The sequence below is a fragment of the Podarcis erhardii genome (assembly GCF_964252035.2).
Source record: "Podarcis erhardii genome assembly, chromosome: 2".
Classification (NCBI taxonomy): domain Eukaryota; kingdom Metazoa; phylum Chordata; class Lepidosauria; order Squamata; family Lacertidae; genus Podarcis; species Podarcis erhardii.
The window spans coordinates 59994588-60014302 of record NC_138498.1 but is presented as its reverse complement, the minus strand read 5'-3'; the positions used below and the strand labels follow the sequence as shown (position 1 = coordinate 60014302).

The 19715-nt window shown below is 41.5% G+C and overlaps 1 protein-coding gene and 1 long non-coding RNA gene across 3 annotated transcripts in view; one reads left to right on the top strand and one right to left on the bottom strand.

The window, feature by feature from the left end:
* Positions 1-305: 305 nt before the first annotated feature.
* Positions 306-19278, top strand: CXCL14 (C-X-C motif chemokine ligand 14). Of its 2 annotated transcripts, none has more exons than XM_081850449.1 (4): positions 306-615; positions 1727-1832; positions 9370-9480; positions 18091-19278. In XM_081850449.1, exons 1-4 carry the CDS (start codon positions 552-554, stop codon positions 18107-18109), a joined length of 300 nt encoding a protein of 99 aa, XP_081706575.1. In that variant the 5' UTR covers positions 306-551; the 3' UTR covers positions 18110-19278. The 2 variants fall into 2 exon arrangements, with proteins under 2 accessions (XP_081706575.1, XP_081706576.1); XM_081850450.1 differs by having other exon boundaries at positions 311-615; positions 18094-19278.
* Positions 10434-19715, bottom strand: part of LOC309335419 — a 31163-nt gene continuing 21881 nt past the window's right edge. Inside the window, exon 2 of the long non-coding RNA XR_014153491.1 lies at positions 10434-11148. This is a non-coding gene — a long non-coding RNA (uncharacterized lncRNA). The remainder of the gene's footprint in view (positions 11149-19715) is intronic.

Genomic DNA, 19715 nt, shown 5'->3' with positions numbered 1-19715 from the left:
GGGTCCATCTAGCATCACAGAACCAACTGCAACGCCACCTTGTTAAAAAGGGCAGCCTTGCCACCTCAAAGACCCAAAGGGGCAGAGAGTTAAAAGCCACCTCTTTCTCAATCCCCCCCCCTCCTCATCTTCTCCTTCTCTGCAGTGTATGTTATCCTCTAAAATACTCAGTGCCTTCAGCAGAATCAGTTATTTTCGTTCCCTGTAAGTCCCTCCCCCTTTTTTGGGGTTGCGAAATTGCTGAAAGTAATTTAGTCTCTCTGCATATTAATGAGTTTGAGGAAAGGGCAGCGGGAGCTGTTTTAAAAGAGGAGGGAAGCGGCAGAGCGCAGACAGACAGCAGCTGAAACCGACAGGGCTGCAGTAGCAGAAGCAGCAGCAACCAGGAGAGAGCAGATCATAGGCATTCATTCACATTGCAATCTATAGTGTGGCAACACCAAGTCTCAGTCTGACCAGTGCGTCTGATCAAAGAGGCAAAGGGAAGACAGCAGTTTATCCAAGTGAAATCTAAGAGAGCATACCTTTAGGTTCCTCCAGGTCTTCTTATCATGAAGCTCTTGACAGCAGTTTTCCTCTTACTGTTCATTGTAATCTGCTTTACCAGCGTGGAAGGTAAGTTACAGGTTATTCACTTACCATGCATTTCAGCACCTTTTCTCTCTCCCTCATTCCCTCCCTCTCTCTCTTTTTCTCTTTCTCTCATGCACACACATTTCACTTTTACCGCTTGTTGAAATAGTTTTGAAATGTACTTAGAAGCAACTGACACCTGAACTAAAAAAAAAAAAAAATCCCAGAGCAAATATATTTTAAGCTATAGATTTGTATAGCAAGAACACCAGAAAGGCAGAAACCCCAGCTTCTTCCCAACTTTAGCTGAGCTGAAGTGCATATCACAGGAAATATTCCCCTTGCATTTAATCTGGTGTGGACTCCTTTGGAATGGTGAATTCACACACATTAAGGCACAGTGGGGAAAGTAACTAGAACTTTGACCGGTACAGTTTCAGCCAAACTCTGCAGCCCATTAAGTACTGGTCCATGCTCTTGGGAATGGTTTTAAATTGGCCACCCTTTAATTTGAAGGGCTGATTTTTGCCCAGCTCAGATGCTGCTTTGACAATTTGTATATCAAATAATTCCAAAAGAATTCAGAAGTCTTTATATTTATTTTCCATTTTTTTAAAAAAAGAAGCAATCAGTAGCAAAAGTTATATTTAACCATCATCTGAATAGTGTGGCTTGACTGTTTATTTATCTTAATGTGCATATTTTTTACAAAGTTTGATCACAGCAGGTGCACTTTTAAAAGACAGGACCGCCACATGGCTTCAAATACAAAAGATTGCAGACCTGTGCACACTTACCATACTTCTGAATTAGTCCTAGTCAACTTATTAGCTCTTACTTACATTAATTGGTTGGGTAGTCTACTAACTTCAGTGGAATTCACTTAACCATATACAATGGTTGCAATCTTAAGATCTTGCTCAGTGAAAAACTTTTGTTTTTTGCAATATGTTGCTTAGGATTACAACTATCCTAGATAAAAAAATACAGTAATGTCCTCTTTCATATTAAACTGTAGAAAAGATGAACTTTTTCTATACTGTATATGTTTAAATAGCTCGTGAATTAAAGAGAGTTTGGGAGCAGTGATAAGGACATGTATAATATGAAATGAATTTTATATACACAAATGGGTAAATACTTTTTCTTCTAGGATCAAAATGCAGATGCGCAAGAAAGGGCCCCAAGATAAGATTCAGTGATATACAAAAGCTGGAAGAGAAGCCAAAGTATCCATATTGCAAGGAAAGAATGATCATGTAAGTCACACCTTATTTTTTTTTTAAGGGTACTATCAAAATAAATATGTTTGTATCAATCAGATTGTTTTTCTGCCTTTTAAATATTTTAAAGAGAGAGAAAATGCCTATGACAGTATGGTAACATGTTAAACCCAGCACAATTGGTAACTGTTATGAAAATGTTCCATCTGTCTCTGATATAGTAAATCTGCTTAATTGTAAATTGCTAGAAAAGAAGACAAGGCTTATGAGGGTAATATTAAAATGCCCATAAATGTAATGAGCAACATTAGGTGCCTTATCTATCTATCATCTATCTATCTATCTATCTATCTATCTATCTATCTATCTATCTATCTATCTATCATCTATCTATCTATCTAACATCTATCATCTATCTATCTATCTATCTATCTATCTATCTATCTATCTATCTATCTATCTATCATCTATCTATCTATCTATCTATCTATCTTTATTTCATTGAGCTTCCAAATATCTGCTATAGAAGGCTGCAATATTGCACAAGTGCTTGGCAGTATAATCCTATACATTACTCGGAAATAAGCCCCACTGAGGTCAATGGGACTTACTTTCGGATAAGTTAATATAGGATTGCAACCTTCATCCCATTCTCTCCAGTGGGCTTAAAGCAATTGAGTTCAGGATTGCACCATAAGGTTGCCATAAATCCCATCACACTCCGTGGAATTGAACTTCCACATAAATATTGGCTTGTACATGTGGAACACCTCTTCGTTACGTGGAGTAACCGGTGTCAATAAATCAAAGTGCTCAGCCTCAAATATAAACATTACCTCTCTATCTTCGGGGACCTGTTTCAACTTGCACAACTTTGAATGAGATCATTTCTGCTTAGGCATTTCTTGTGAGGCGTGCCAAATTAAAAGTCTGAAACTTTTTGTTTGTTTGTTTTCACACTGCCATGTCATTTGTCAGAACGGGGCCAGGCCAACATTATGAAATAAAACAATTAGAATTCCTCCTCGGGATGCTGCTTTGGAACTAGTTACATAACAAGTGGTAACCAACTTGTTCCCTACTTAGAAAGAGAGAGAGAGAGAGAAGGCTGTGTTGCATCATAACTGGGTCTTGTTTGCGTCAGCTGCTGCTAGAAACACAACCCAACCCTCCTTATGCACAACAGCCCTCTCAGTCATAGCAAGGTTGCCAGAAAGAAGCTCAATTGCTTCCAAATGGTAAATCTAATGTGGGGGGCATGGGAGTGGGCATATGGAAAGGGGGAATGGCCATTTTCAGGGCTCACAACATCTCTGTTGTTGTCTGGGACTGGCCCGCTGCACTGAAAGGTTCTGGGAACCTGCTGACTAGCTCATGAATGCAATGCCAAACAACTGGTGGCTAATTGTGGATTGGGACACACCTAGAGGTTAAGAACCAGTCAACGTGACTGGGAACAAATCCTCACTTGATGACCTGTATCTACTCACTTTACGGACAGCAGATTAAGGCCTCCAGTGTATTTATCCGATTCTGATTTTTAGCTTTGCTCCATCTGCCGCTGAATGGAATGTTCCTAGAAATGAGAAAGATTATATGGTTTTCAGTGGTTGGGAAATGGTTGGTATGAAAGAAAATGACCAGAAATAGCATCTTTGCACTCCTTGGCTTAAGGTCAATGGGTGAGTCCACAGTATAGACCACTTATTTCCACACTGGAAGCAGCTGATGCCCATTGATTTCTGTTGCAGTGACAGAAATGCTCAGGTGTTCAAGAAAATGGAAAACACTTGTCAGATAGGCGGACAGTTGTTGTGTGAACCATGTACTAAAAGCAAACCATACTACACTTGGATGAGTTGGTTTGAAATCGAAACCCTGGCAACTAATGTTTCGATTACAGTGGTTCTCATAAAGTATTGGGAGCAAAGCATATTAGCCAGTGAGCAATAGTTTAATGCAAATCTCTGTAGGCAAAGCAAAGTCTTCTATTTTATAGTAACTTTCTAAAAGCCTCCAAACATGTCTATACATCGTGATCTGCTTTTCTAGTGGGAAGCACAAATAGTTTTTCTTCGGATCAAACTGAGCCTACCAAGTAAATTGCCAAAACTCATCTGATTTTTTTTCACAGGGCAGAGTTATACATTTCATGGTGTTCTATGATTCTTTTTTTGGATGTTGGGTAGAGGGACTTTATAGAACTTTCCTTTTCTTCCATTCTCCACTGACCCCTCTCCCCGCAGCTACTTTTACTCATGTTGGGTAAAGATACAGGCATCTCTGAAGCCTAAAAGAGGTGTGTGCTTGTAACTATGTTGTATTCCCTGATTACATTGGAAATATTTTGAATGGGGCAAAGCTTTCTTACAATTATGCTGATTAGCACATTCCCAGTAGAAACCTGTTTCTCCATCAAAGCACATTCGACTACACTTCCCTTAATGATCAAGGCTTCTTCTGCCTGATTCCAGATTATCCCCACTCTCATTGCAGCCCCATAAGACACAGCCCACACTGTTCGGATGCAGAGGCTTTTCAGGGGGTACAGAGAAAGGGGGTGAAGGGTAGAGAAAGGTAGACTGTGTGAGGATCCTACGGCTTGCATGATTGGATGCAACTCATAATGCCCAAGACACTGATTTGACACCCATGTTGATATTTCTAAATAATAATAATTTCCACTTTCATAATCCCAAAATACATTATATGGGACAGACTTCTTAAATGCTGTGTCAGTGACTAGATACACATTTCTGCTAAATCTCTTTATAAGAAATGAATGAGTTAATACTCATATTGTCATTCCTGCATTGGAATGACCCGAACAACTATACTCATATAGTTTAGGAAGAAGGTCCCCACCACCACCACCCATATTCTGGTTATTTGGAACTGCCTGGCTTGTGTTTTTGGCATTGCTCTTCTCTTCAGATGTACTGTCCTCAGCACGCCTGGCTGCTAACAGAGATCAGCAAACGCCCCTTCTTCCATTTTGCCCATTCATTTTAACAGGTCGGCTCTGCCTTGCATTTTGCCCAGCTTATTGTTGATAATTCTGAAATTAATTTTAGGAATTGGCACATGCACAGTTTTCATAGTTTAAAGTCTGTAACTCCCCCTTTTTGTGTATTTGTACAATAACATAAAGATTCATTTTTTTGCTGTTTTTTAAATAAATGCACATATGTGTGTTTCTGCAGATTACTAACCAGTAAGGCGGGAGGGGAAGTGGGGAGACACAACCTGGAAAAAGAGTAAAACCGTACGTGTGCAGAATCCTAAATGGAATCCAGAAATCAAAAACAGAAAGATGGAAGGTTGCTATTGTATCCGTACTGCTCTGCACACAATTTCAGATAATTCAGAATCCGGGGGGAACTCCAATGGGAAAATTTCCTATGCATGCCTAACTCACAAGAAAAGGTTTTATATCTGTGAACTTTCTCTCCACTGCGATCTGGAGTCCGGCACTTTTCTCCATGACTCCCTGGCTCAGTCTAGCCTAGTTTAACAGGTTTGCCGTAATGCACTAAGATTCTGCAAGAGCTGAACTCAGGTGGATTCAGAGTTTCAGGAATCAACAGCAAACCCTTGTTTCTTTAAAATCGTACGAGGCACATTTTCTGTCAAATGCACAATTAAAAATATTAAAATCCAGGAAGCATCACAAAAGCACAATTATAACACAAAATGCCACCAGTACATCAATCATGCAATCAACATTCAGCCTGGATAAAAAGTATCATTGCTGCAGCAGCAGAGTTAGTAAAAGAAGCAGTCAAGAAATGTCTTCTGAACAAACAAATATATTTGCATAAGGGGGGAAAGAAGTCAGTGAGATGACCAGGTGGTTTTACCTAGGAAGAATATTCCAGAAGTACATAAAAAGTGAATATGTTCATTTTTTGTTCACTACTATTTCCCCCTAGGATTTGGTACTCAGGGTATACTGCCTCTGGAAATAGCATTCCATACATCAAATGTTCTGTGCTCTACATAGTGTTGGACTATAATTTCCATCATCCCTGAACACTGACCTCCAAATGATCATAGGAACAGAATTGTAGAGTTGGAAGGGACCGCAAGGGTTATCTGGTGCACCCCCTGTAATGCAGGAATATTTTGCTCAGTGTGGGTCTCACACTGACAACCCTGAGATTAAGAGTTTCTTCTGCTCTACTTGCTGAGCATGATGTTGTTGGACCATGTTGCCTGGAGCTGATGGGAGTTCAGAATCACCCCTGTATATATAGAAACATAGGGTGGTGCCAATATATGCAGCTACATCACATTCAAAGTGGCAGCATAGCAATGGTTGCAATTTAGAAGTCCATGGCCAATGAGTGTTGGAGGCTGGACAGAAGAAAACTGAATTTCTGAGCTTCCTTTGTCTCATGCATAGTCCTAGGGGGGCAACAAACCCAAGAGCATGTGATGGAGACTCAGGTAGTCCTCGGATGGTGAGAGAAAATTGCCTTCAGAAACTCCCAGGAAGAACTGGCAAGTTCAGGACAGTAATTCATTGGTATGGCTGGTATTGTAGCTTAGTGGGAAAAACTGGGCCAGAAAAAGGAGTGGCTGAGCCAGCCAAGAGGAAGGTGGGGATGCAGAATTTTCTTCCTACCTTGTGTACTGGAATAGCAGGCCAGACCGTTCACTCCATCGCCAAGGAAGAAGGCCACCCCTCCCTTTTTGCTCTCTCTTTCCTCCGTCCAAAAATATGAGCCAGAGTTTCTATGTGAACACCAGGAAATGGGTGTTCCACCCTCCCTCCATGTGGACCGATGTGCCAGTGACCTCCTTTCCTGACAGGTCCTTACAAATTAGCAAACTCCCACAAGGTGCGGAGGTAGCAGTTTCCCAGTCAGCTCGCATACACAGTTATGTCTCCATTACATCAGTAACCCAGGGCTGACAAAGAGTTCAGAAACGTGCATCAGCATGACAAAAGCAGTGCGAGGCTTTCCTGCCCAAGCCTTGGCTGCCAAGGACTGGAGTCTGGGCCTCTGAGTTTGCCTGCCTGATGGGAAAACCAAACAGCAGTATGCTCTCACAAACAAGATGCCAGCAGTAGAAGGACGCTGAAAGGCCGTCAAGGAAAAAACAATAGCAAGCTTCTCCAGGATGGGTATGGGAGAGACGTGTGCTCCAGACCTTTAGAAGCTCAGCCAGATTTGGCAGCCAAATGAAAAGGCAGAAGCCGTGAGGTACAAACATAAATGAAATGCCCATTAGAGAAACTTTACGCTCTCCCTGAAAAATCATCAAGAAAACGCACACAGTTAAGCCCGCTTGGGAGTGGAGCTCTAGATATGGAACAAGGTCCGGAGTGCAAAACTCTCCCTTCTCATCTTTTTCAAGAACAGCTGACGTTGTTCAATATTTCAGATACATTTTCACAGCCCTAAAAGTTTGTTCCCTCTCAGTATATCTCCTCCTCCTTTCCCTTTCTCCTTTTCTTTTAAATGTTTGAAACTGCAATGCTGCTCTGAAGGAAATTAGCGTAGAAGAGACTGAACCAGGAATGTTTGTGTGTGTTTGGTTGCACTTTGTTGCAGCATGGAGTGGGAGTTTTGACTAAATTTGCAAACTGCTGCAAGAGCCACCTCTTAAATGTTACATAAATTTAGTTGTTATTATCATTATTATAAGAAAGAAAGAAAGAAAGAAAGAAAGAAAGAAAGAGAGAGAGAGAGAGAGAAATGTGTGGCAGCCTTTCCTAACAATCTCCTCCCACATTTCTGCATGTAGAATTATTGCAGTATTTCAGAAACAAACTTTTCATGAAGAAACCATCATGACATGATCATTTTCTTCATTTTGACTGGAATCCCATTCTTTTCAAAGAAACAACAAGAGATTTGTTAACAACTGCTAGATTTTTCTGGAGTCGTTGTGATAATAAAAAACAACAACCCAAAAGCGATTAAAATCCTTAAAAAAAATGCATCAGACTTTACGTAGTCAGAACATTGTGTTCTGTCTGTCATTGCTTGTTTGCATGGCTTTGCCATTAAGATATTCCACATTCCATCTCAGGTAAGGAATTTTAAGGAGTACAGCTGGAAAATATATATCTAGATATATTTGAGATCCTGGAGCGGTAGATATAAAAGCTGTTGCTAATCAGGTCTGAAAATAGGAAAGTGGGATAATTATTTAGCTGACTCAGTGTAAGACTGTGTTGGAAAGCTGAACCTTTTGCAGACATAGACAAGAAAGAAAAGCTGGAACGCTGGGGACACAATACCCTGAGGTCTGAACAGACTGGAAGGAAAGTCATTATACTGCAAAGTAAAGGAAGAGAGCTAATGTCTGGCTGATGCAAGACAAATTTATTGTTGGCCAGGCAAAGACTAAACATGACATGGAAAGCTTCACAGCTTTGCCAAACCCAGTGAAATTAATGGGCTGCTTGTATGGATATAGGGTCACCGTGTGTCAGAGGGCAGTCCTCTGTTTTGAAGGTCTGTTTATCTGACGTTCATTTAAAAATAAGAAACCACATAAAAAGGGGGAGCAGGAGCCTTGAAGTAGTCTATAAACCTTGACAATGACCATCTGGGCAGCAGACTGAGCAGGCGCACACACATCCACTGGTGTCTTCCCTATTATGGTGAGCTATTTTGTCACCTGAGATAGCTCAGTTGGTAGAGCATGAGACTCTTAATCTCAGAGTCATGGGTGTGAGTCCCACGTTGTGCAAAAAGATTCCTCCATTGAAGAGGGTTGGACTAGATGATCCTTGTGGTCGCTTCCAACTGTACAATTCTTGGATTTTGAGATTCTTTAAATTATAGTGATTATTTGCACTCATACATACAAATTACCATGAGCAAATTTTATGCAGCTTGGGGTCCTCTGTCATGGTGATGCAAGTTCTCTTCTTATGCCATGCATGCACAAGTGGCCACCCCAAGAGGGTGTGGCAACCCTGAGGATCTTCTGACAGCTGTGACACCAAAAAGGCTCACTAGATCCCCAGAGATCAGCTTTGATTCACTTTGCTAGCCCCAGCAGCTGCTTCCAAGCAGCACATGGTTGCCTCAATCTACTAAGAGTGAAAAATAATCCATTTAGCCACCTGGAATTGTGCCACTGATGATCCATGCTTGATGGAGTCCCCTTCTTGTACATTCCCCAGCCAACAAATAGTTGGTCTAGTCAGCTGCTTGCCATTCTGGCAGGAAGAAGACTGTATCCAGTCTTGCTTTCCTCCCCTCCAGCAGGTGATGGGTGCTATCGAAGCTCGATGACACTGACAATCTGTTTTGCAACGCATGGGCTTCCAAATGGGCTTTAAATGAGACAGCCCTATTCAGAGTTGGAATGTCCATAAACATTCCATGACATCACATCCATCCCAACCAACTGGGATTGGAGGCATTAGTGCAGCAAACAACAATATGGCGTGTATGTAATACACTGCAGGATGGGGTGGGGGAGATGGGGGACCAGTGCTATATAACAACCTCTTAGGATTAGACTGCTAGCTATCGTTCTGTTAAGAATCCATGTTTGTTAACATTATTACGGCAGCTCCATCTTCACAACTTGTCTTTCCTTTCAGAGTCACAATGAAATCCCGATTCCGAGGTGGCCACCAGTACTGCTTGCATCCCAAACTCCCGAGTACCAAAAGATTACTTAAGTGGTACACAATATGGAAAGAGAAAGAGAGGTGGGTATCACTCGTGTCCAGAGCGCAGGACAGCCTCCTGCCCCTATGAGCAAGAGGTATCTTGGGTTATTAAGTACATGTGTTTATTCTGGGATAAGATGTCTCTGTCTAACTTGAACACTTGACCCATAAATCACAGTGACAAGTGTGACATCGCTGCTGGCTTTCATATCGGAAGTGTAGTATCAATGTAATTTAAAGGGAAAGTGTTGAGCTGTCAAGTTAAATCCCAGATTTCAAAAAACATCAAACATTTCAAATGACAGTTCCATTTTTATTTCACAATTTGGACACAAGGGCTTAAGCATAAATCCAAGTCAGCTTAAGGACCAAACAACTAGATCCAACAGCCAATGTAGTAGGAGAAATCAATTCACAAATTGGAACTACTTCTACTACTTCCTCTTTCTTTTTTGCCTCATTTCCCCAAATCCTTGGCTCTTTTGATTTTATTGTGACTATCTTTATGGCAGGTGTCATTCTCTTGAATTGTATTGTCACTGTGCAGCTGCTAAATGCATAGTATGAATATGAGTAAGTGCAGCAGCTGCAGCTATTTTTGAGCACAATTAGTTTTTGAGAAAGACAGTGTGGCATAGTGGTTAAAGAGTTTGAGAGTGGGTGGCATAACTTGAGTTCAAATCCACACTCAGCCATGAAGCTCATTGGGCAGCCATGGGCCAATCGCACACTCTGAACAAAACTACATCACAGGGTTGTTGTGAACATAAAGTGGGACACACTTCATGTACTCTACAGCATTCTGAGCTGTCTGGGTGACATTCAGGAACCACGTCAGACAAACAAGGCTGGCGTGAAGGCCTTGGCAGGTACTGACTCAAATCCTGGGACAGTAATTTAGCCTGTCTGTGAAATGAAGATGTTTACTCAGAAGTAAGTGCCATTGAGTCCAATAGGACTTGCTTCCTAGAGAGCCTTGTTTTGTTTTGGGGGGTTTTTTTGTCCCTTCCTCAGTCATGCTGATAGTTTTGCCTGATTGTCTGCCAGCACTCTTGCGGTAGTACTTGGGAAGCCGGAGAGAAAATGGTTTGCACTGCTAAATGTCAACTATTATGTAACCTCATTTCCTCTTGTTTACTTTTTAAAGGCTACCACAGAGGAAATAAAATACTCAAGATCTTATGTTTAAATAATGCTAAGAATCTGCCTTTGGCTTGTAAAGAGCAAGGCACGTCAGATGTAAACGTGCCTAGACATCCATATGCCACACAACTGAGGATGTCTGGTGAGAAGAGGGCTGCCTGAGGCCAAGGGCTTAATTCTTAATTTCTGGATTCCTCTGGGTTGTCAGACCGATCACGTTAATTCTTTCTCTGACAGGTCACTGTATTTTACACACACACACACACACACACACACACACACGAAGTTGCATAGTCTGGACTGAAATGGCTAACAGTATAACCCCCACATCAACAAAACTGCTTGGCTGTTTTCACCCACCGTCTAAAGGCTCATGTTTGCTGTCTCATTTAAATACATAGGGACGCTGAAACAAGTCATATAACTACACAACAAACCTGTACAATGGTACCTCGGGTTACATATGCTTCAGGTTACATATGCTTCAGGTTACAGACTCCGCTAACCCAGAAATAGTACCTCGGGTTAAGAACTTTGCTTCAGGATGAGAACAGAAATTGTGCTCTGGCAGCGCGGCAGCAGCAGGAGGCCCCATTAGCTAAAGTGGTGCTTCAGGTTAAGAATAGTTTCAGGTTAAGAACAGACCTCCGGAACGAATTAAGTACTTAACCTGAGGTACCACTGTAAGTGTAAAGTGGAAACAATGGGTGGTATTCAGCTAGGCTTTGCTCAGAGTAAAATGTAAAGGTAAAGGACCCCTGACAGTTAAGTCCACTAGTGAACGACTCGGGTTGTGGTGCTCATCTCACTTTGCTGGCCAAGGGAGCCGACGTTTGTCCACAGACAGTTTTTCCAGGTCATGTGGCCAGCATGACTAAGCCACTTCTGGCAAAACCAGAGCAGCGCACGGAAATGCCATTTACCTTCCCGCCGGAGCAGTACCTATTTATCTACTTGCACTTTGACATGCTTTTGAACTGCTAGGTTGCTCAGAGTAGATCCCCTGAAAGTAATAAGCATGATTAAGTTAAGTCTATTAATTCCAATGGGTAAAATTTAATTGACCAATTTAATTGATGTGAGTTGGAGTCCAATCTCATCCACAAGAACACAGGCTCACTATTCCTGCTCTAAAACCTGCCCCCTTTCCCTTGAAGTACATACACTGGTGGGCTGGGAAAAAACTTTGTCTATGATCAGGTGAATTCTTTTCATATTACTTTGCAGCTTCCAGTACTGAGCTATAGCACTGAAGATGTGCTTTGTTCTAAGCCCTGCTTGCATACAGCATGCTAATATGGTGAATGCAGTAGATAAAGATCAGACAACAGGCCCCAATTAAATGCTAGTTAAACATTGTCCTCTGAAAAGGGTCCTTAATGATTGCTTTCACCGACTCTCCCAAAGTTTGTGAATGAAAATGTTTTAAAGGCTGCTATGCTATACCCCTAACTTTTGAGTAAGCCCTATCAAACTCAATGTGGAGTACTTCTGAGTAAACATACGTAGGATTGTTGTGGATTGTTGTTTCTTTTAATGCTCAAGGCAATAGGAAATTAGACACCTGCAGATTTGTGACATTTCACTTTCCTGACAGGAATCAAATTATTCTCTATATATTAACCAAATGTTATAATAAAGATGCTATTAAGGGAGAATTGACCATTATTCTGGTCTAACAAGGATGTTCTTAGAGAGAACAGACTATGCCACATGACCTGTTCTGGCCAATGCGCTGCTTGGGTGACTCCCACATATATGACTTCTCCACACTCCATGATTCTTTGTTTTTGGGCAGAGCTCAGTGTGATGGTACAATAGTTAGATCTCTAATACTATGTAGGTCTCAGGTTTAAGATCTGCGGTAAGCAATTTATGATGGTTAATATGCCCCATCCCACATAAGTTCAGCTATTTTTCTTCAGACAAAAAGCAACTGACACTGTGGTTCGTAACATGCTCAACTAGAGACCCATTTCAATAGCTGTATTTATTATGCATTATGCCACATGAGAGCCTCTGGCTCTGTTTAACTCATGCAACTGCCTGCCATTCATTTACCACTCTGCAGATAACAGCCCTTTAAGATTAGCCTTCAGATTTTGGGAAAGTTCAGTTATGCTCACAGGAATATAACATGTCACCCTCTGTATTGCCTTATTATACCAGCAAATTCCAGATCGATGCTGTAATTTCTGGTGTTACGTTGGCACAGTGGCTACAATGCCTCTGGTTGAGCACTGGTGCAGCAAATCTTTGAATCTTAAGTAACTAAAGCAACATTAGCGTTCCGCAAAAATCTTTGTTACACGACTAACCCTGAGCTCACCCAAAAGGCTCATGGTGAAAGAACAAAGTAAACTTCTCTTTCCTAGGTTAAAAAGCCAGAATATTGACTTCCGGGATAGCGCGAACGGGTAATGGCGGATTCCCTCCGAGCTCTGGAGGGAATCGGCTCCGCTAAGGACGGGTCTTGCCGTGCCGGCGACACGGGGACCCTTAGAAACCGCAGGCGCTGAAGCCTGCGGACATGGAGACTCGGCGGGCACCTTAAGCGCCCTCCCCGACCCGCGAAGAGCCTTTTTAAAGGCTACGGAGGGGACCGGAGAGTGGCGTGGAGCTGAGAGTCGATCGCTGCCTTGGCGGAGCGAAGCCGCGAGCCATGACCGGAGAGCGCTATCTTTCTTCCTGAAATTTGGACTGAAAAAACAACTCGTGAGTAGAAGGAAATTTTGGCACTAAAAGTTTTATCATTGAATTTGAGTACGAGCGGGGGATGTGTTAAAAAGGAAGTCCACACTCCCCCCCCCACCAAAAGACTTAAAGCAAGGAGAGGAGCACTAAGTCGGAAAGACTCTGGTGTTGAAAGGAGAAAGAACACTTTCATAAATTGGTTGAAAAAGTTACTTGTGCTGGAGTGAAGAGAGGGGAATCCCAGAGGTTTTGCTTTTGGCGGACCCCCCCCCCCGAACCCGGGCAGTGCCCTGCTTGGGAACCCGAGAGAAAAAACAAGGTGTTTGACAGCTGTCAAAAGAGCTGTCAAACGGACGTCAGCTTGGAAATTGAGTTAAAACTGTGTCATAATTATATTGTTGGGACTAAAAGTGTTACATTAAATTGACTGGAAACAAACTAATTCTGAATAACAAAGTAACGAACTGTTGGAAAAGAACTATGATGGAAATCCCCCTGGAGGGAACTAAAGACATTGCAATGGCTGCGGAAGGAAAACTACTGGCAGAGATAAAAAAAATGTTTTCCCTGGTGGGAGCTCTGCAAGAGCAGAGCTTAGCCATGAGAGATCAACTGATGACCTTCAATCTTAAACTAAACAAATCTGTTGGTGGAGCTAACCGGATGGAAAAAGAATCTGCAGCTGCAGAAAAAGAGACAACTTCAGAACTGGGGGAAAAAGAAGAAAAAGAAGAAGGAGTTCAGGAGGAAGAGAGCAATCAAATATCTGTAACTTTTGGGAGGAAAAGAAGTGAAAAAGACAACCAATGGATCATAAATCTGCAAAGAGAGAGAAAGATGGAAGTCCCTGGAACAACTGAAACATTAAGCTACGAAAGAACGAATAAGTATGATGGAGACTTCTTCTTTAAGCTGCAACATGGGAGATCTGTTGATCCTGGACAAAGACTGTTTTTGTTTGAAAAATATGAGGAACTGGTGACAGAATTCCTTCGAGAAGAGAAGATCAATAAAAAGGACTATAAACAAAATTGCTGGAGAGTGATTAACGGGGGCCTAAGGGCCTCTGATGTGAGAAATCCGGGTTAAATCTGTCTTTTTTTTTCTTTGGGATATTAATGTGGGAAGGGGCAAATACCGGGACAGAGGGGGAGGGGAGTGCAGAGTGGTAAAAGTCTGGGGTTTAGAATAGAAATATTATTGTTTTTTGATTTAATATAAAGAGTAAGGAATTTGTGGGAGAGAAATTAGGCCGACCTTAGAGAAACAACTGAATATGTATAATGGGATTTAAAGTAAAAATGGATAAAGGATAAATTATAAGAAAAGATATGAATAATATTTAAGAGATTTGAACAAATAACTTGCTGAGATATTTAATGAAATGGGAAGGTGGCTGGGGGGGGTGGGGGGAAGTCACTGAAAGAGGGTAATGATTGTAAGGGTATGAAACTACAGATATTCTGTTTTGTGTTTTGTGTTTATGATATATGTTTGTGTTTGTTTAAAAAATTTTGAAAATCCAATAAAAATATTTAAAAAAAATAAAATAAAAATAAAAAGCCAGAATATTGATCATGGGAGCACCTTTGCTTCTCCCTATAGCTTGGATGAATAGAGGCTTATGTAAATAGCGATTTCCTTCAGCATCAGGGTTCATTGAACTTCAGCGCACCTGCCCTGGGGTGAAACAGCAGAAGCAGATGAACTATTAAGAACAAAGAGCCTGATTGCATGCAAACCTCCCTTGTAATACAAGCTTAAGGGACAGACAAAACACTGAACATGCAAGCCACGGAATCCAATCCGACTGCCATAGAGGTCAGTGGGGATTTTGCCAGGAGAAGCTGGACACAGCTCACAGATTAATTTTTTAATTAGGTATTAGAGGCTTTAAAAAGATAAATGCAATGAAAGCCTGCACGTCTCCTTCCCAGAAATAAGGCCAATCCCAAGTATGGCGTGCTGCTTCATAGCTTGTTTGTATAACTGCAGCAACTGGATTGCCTCCCCACAACCATTTTAAAAAGTAGAAGTTTTATGTTGTTCATTTTTGAGACTGCAACCCTATATGCACTTACCTAGAAGTAAACTCTATTGAACAGAGTGGGACTTGCACAGGATTCCTCTGGCAAATATTCACATTGTAGTTTCAAAAATCATTCCACAACCTTTTCAGCAAAAAAGTGGCTGAATATGCACTCTGACATCTTTCCAGTTTGCTGTTATGGGATGGCAAAAAAGACGGAAATCCACATTTGTTGAATATTCTGTCTTGCCTGCACCAGCTTAAATTCAGAAGCTCTGCCTGACTGAAGGCAAAACTACAGTTGGGATTTCAGATCCTTAGCTTTATGTGGTGTTGAGTGGTGCATCAAAGTGTCTGAAAGATTGCAGTGAGAGTCAGGAAGTTCATGGTTTGCATTTTACTCCTGCCATGAACTCACTAGGGAGCCTTAAGTAAGTCACCATCTCTCACTCCACTGCCACTATGGGGACAATAATTCTTGCACAGTTGTAAAATTGATTGATATATTGGAATGGAAGCTCTATGACTCTCTAACATGCTAAAGAAACACAGGAAGCTGCCTTATAACAAGGAGGACCATTGGTCCATCCAGATTAACATTGTCTACTCTCACTTGGCAGCAGCTGTCCAGGATTTCAGAATGCAAGGGAAGTATCAAAACAATGCAGGAAGCAATATATTTAAGAAATATAATGTACTTAAGAAAGATAGTGGATACCACTTATATGCACAGTTTCTATTTCTGACCTTGGGCAAACAGGCCAATTGTGGCAATTTCTGCTTCTACAGTAGAACCTCGGTTTTCAAACGTAATCTATTCCAGAAGACACTTCAACTTCTGATGTTCAAAAACCGAAGCATGCATTTCCGGAAGCATTTACATCCCGAAAACTCAATACCGAAGCTATGTGGCATGTTTGGCTTCTGAAAAGCATTCGAAAACCGAAGCAGTTACTTCCAGGTTTTCGGTGTTCGAAAGCCGAAATGTTTGATTTCCGAGACGCTCAAAAACCAAGGTACCACTGTATTTCCATTTCCAACGGAATTATCCATCATCCCTAGGTGAGTCACATCCTTTGCGCCACCCACTTTTGCCTCCGATTCTGCCTCCCAGCCACTATTGTCATGTGGTCTCCAAAAGGCTGTCCTCAATGCAAAGTGGCTGTTGAGCTAGTAAACTTTTTTCCCCTGTCCCATTTTACAGGGATGAAGATGTGTCCCCCTAATGATTTCTCTGAAATGAATCAGTCAGGAAGGAGTCCAACACTCCTTACTCAATTCTCCCTAGTTATATAACAACAAACTACAAAGAAGTCCTAGGTATAAAAAATAAACTCCGGTGTATACTACGTATAGAGTTATGCTATTATCAACTGCCTTTTTACAACACTTCTGTGTCTAGCACACTATCCAACAACCCAGCTAAGATCTGCAGAATAACAGGCTCACAGTTTCCTTATTTGTTGGCATTCACAGCCTCTCCTGTCACATAACCTCTCTTACGGTGCTGGTGGAGCTTGAAAGTTACAGCAATTTGATATAAACAACGCAGGCCCCTGTGCCCAGTGTCAACTGCTGCTGTTGTACTTGTACACTTCTTCCATGGTAATTGACTCTTAAACTCTTGTTTAAGATTCACAGGGAAGTGCCCTGAAGATATGTGATAAGGTAACTTACAAAGCAGCTGGTGTGTATTCAACTCTCCACCCACGGAATCTAACCATTTCGTCTTTGAGTAGCAGAGCAGCTAGAATGAAGCAGGAAGAGTCCGGGAAAAGCTTGACGGCAAGGTTGAAAGGCTCACTCTTGCCTTGGAGATTTAAAGCAGCATCTTATCACTTTAAACAGTCATGGCTTTTCCCCAAAGTATCCTGGGGAGTATAATTAATACATTAATTAATTACACTGAGAGTTAATTAATTGCACTGATAATGGTTAGGAGACCCCTTGGTCCTTTCATAGAGTCCTTTCATAGAGTTAAATCAAGTTCTCTTCCCAGGGAACGCTGGGAATTGTTGTCCTGGGAGGGAAATGAGGATCTGCTAAGGACACTCAGCATCAAGGCTGTCTTAAGCATATGCGGTGCCAGGGTGCAAAGATCCGCCCGGCGCCCCCCCCCCGGGTGCCCAATTCCAGGCACGCAGGAGGGTGGAGCCAGCCAGCCGCCTCAGCGTCTCGCTGGCTCGGTCGCCCCCGAACTTGCGGTGCAGAGCCACCAGCAGAAGAGCCCACCGCAGCGCTCCGACCAGTGGGTGGGCTCTTCCCCAGACTTAACTCTCAGACCCCGGACTCTCGGCCTGGCACCCCTGAAAGTCCAGCGCCCAGGTGCCCCAGACCTCTAGCGCCTATGGGTAAGATGGCCCTGCTATGCATCCTTAACAAACTACACTTCCCACAATTCTTTGGGGGAAACTGTGATTGCTTAAAGTTATATGATACTCGGGGCCACCCCAAGACATTTTGGCACCTGAGGCAGCTCCTTTAGGGGTTTCCTTTAAGACATGGCTGGAAAGATGGGCATTTTAAATAGGCACCTACCTGCCAATTCACTGGGTGAGCCTTTCACTTGCCTTGAGGATGTTGACAGGTATTTTAAGACTATGGAGGGCATGACATAAAGGCAACCAGCCTTTTGTAGCAGTTATTGGCCTTGGGATGCTGGCAGGTATTGTGCTTTGGCATTTAGTTTCCTGGGTGGCTCCGAGGTTGCTTGTTTTGTTGTTTAAATCCAGCCAGCTGAAAAGCAAGTTCTGTTTCTGTTATTTTGGTTCTTTTTGTTTCAGCAGAGTTTATGAAGAGTAAGAAGGCAGAAAGCTAGCAGAAGAAATGGGATTCTGTGGCAGACATGAGGAAAAGATGGACAATGGAGGGAGATGACTTCTCGCAAGACAAGACACAAAATCTATATTGTTATAAAGCACTTTTTACCAAGGATCACTTTTTACATTTTATAGCTGTAAAAAATAAAAAATAAAAAATAAAAGCTGCCAGATTTCATAAGGGTCTTTTACACACTAGATTTCATACAAGCCCTCTTTGTAGAGAGAAATCTCATGAGACGTAATCTTCATTTACAAATTGGTGTCATTTGTTTTTGTTTTTTAAAACCTTCATTCAATAGCTGTTCATACATCACCGTTACTGGAAACTGGGCTTTATAAGCTCATTCAGCGAATCATTAATTTGTTTTGTTGTTGTTGTTGTTTTTAAAAAAGGTGTTCCAAAATAATGTCTCTTCTTTGGCATTTGGGAAATGTTCTATGCCATTGTAAAGAGTTCTAGTTGTAGAAGATTTCCATTTCTGTAGAACAAAGGAAAAGCTGAGGTAAAATTTTCTGTGTAGGATGCCTGATACATTCTGCAGTACAATTTCAGAAATAAGGTTTTTCAGTAATTTTGAACTGGATATAAGCTGTTCACCTGTTAATCCTTGCAGAGGGTGTAATATGTAATATGCTACCCCTTTCTTTTTGTTATTTTGTATGGGAAAAATATTTCTAAAGCAGTTTAATACAAAGAAAGCACATTTTCCCCCACCTGCGGTTCTTATTATTAAAAGGCTTGAGATATTTTAAGCTTCAGGTATATTGTGTATGGTTCCATCGATTTGTAGTCTGAAACTCTTTTAAAAATGTACCTTTTATGAGAGGTGGTGAATCTCTGATAGGGGAGTGGATATATCTGTTTTAGTCACAAAGCAACATCTTTATTTTGAATGTAATACTTTCAACGGTAAGCAGTGCATTCCTCTTTTTAAAAAAATTATAAATAACAAAACTACCTTTTCAATTGTAAATATACTGCAGGAGATTTTCCTCTATTATCTTGCCGTATAATGTATTGTACTGTACTGCTAAATTATCATATGCTATTTAAATGTTTGAAATATTTAGGAAGTTGCATGCAGATTTCATATTTCTTTCTATGACAAATGGAAACATAAAGAATAAAAAAAAACATTTTAAATGGTTGATGGCCATGGTTTTTATTTTTTGCTTGATTAGAAGTGTGAAATCCTGCTGCAGGCTAATGATCTCTGCATTGGTCTTTTAACATTTAACATGTTCGTCAACCCCAACTCACCCTTCAAAGAAGACAGTGTAACAATTCTTGTAATCCCCACTCCACACCATGCTGTGCTGAGCAGTTATGCTACTGCCATCACCCCACTGCCCTTTACCCTTTACGGACCCGGGTAAAATTCCTTTTGGTTTCCATTTTAATGCAAAACCACCTAATGCACCCTCCCTGAGCCAATATACTGGGGACCAAAATGCCACTCTCCATCAATATTTCCACTTCTCTGATTAAAATAAGAACCAGTTTTTAGAAATGGGTTAATTAGTGGCAGGGCAGCCCAAGGTATTTGGCACCTGAGATGACCCACAAAATGGCACTCTCCCAGAGA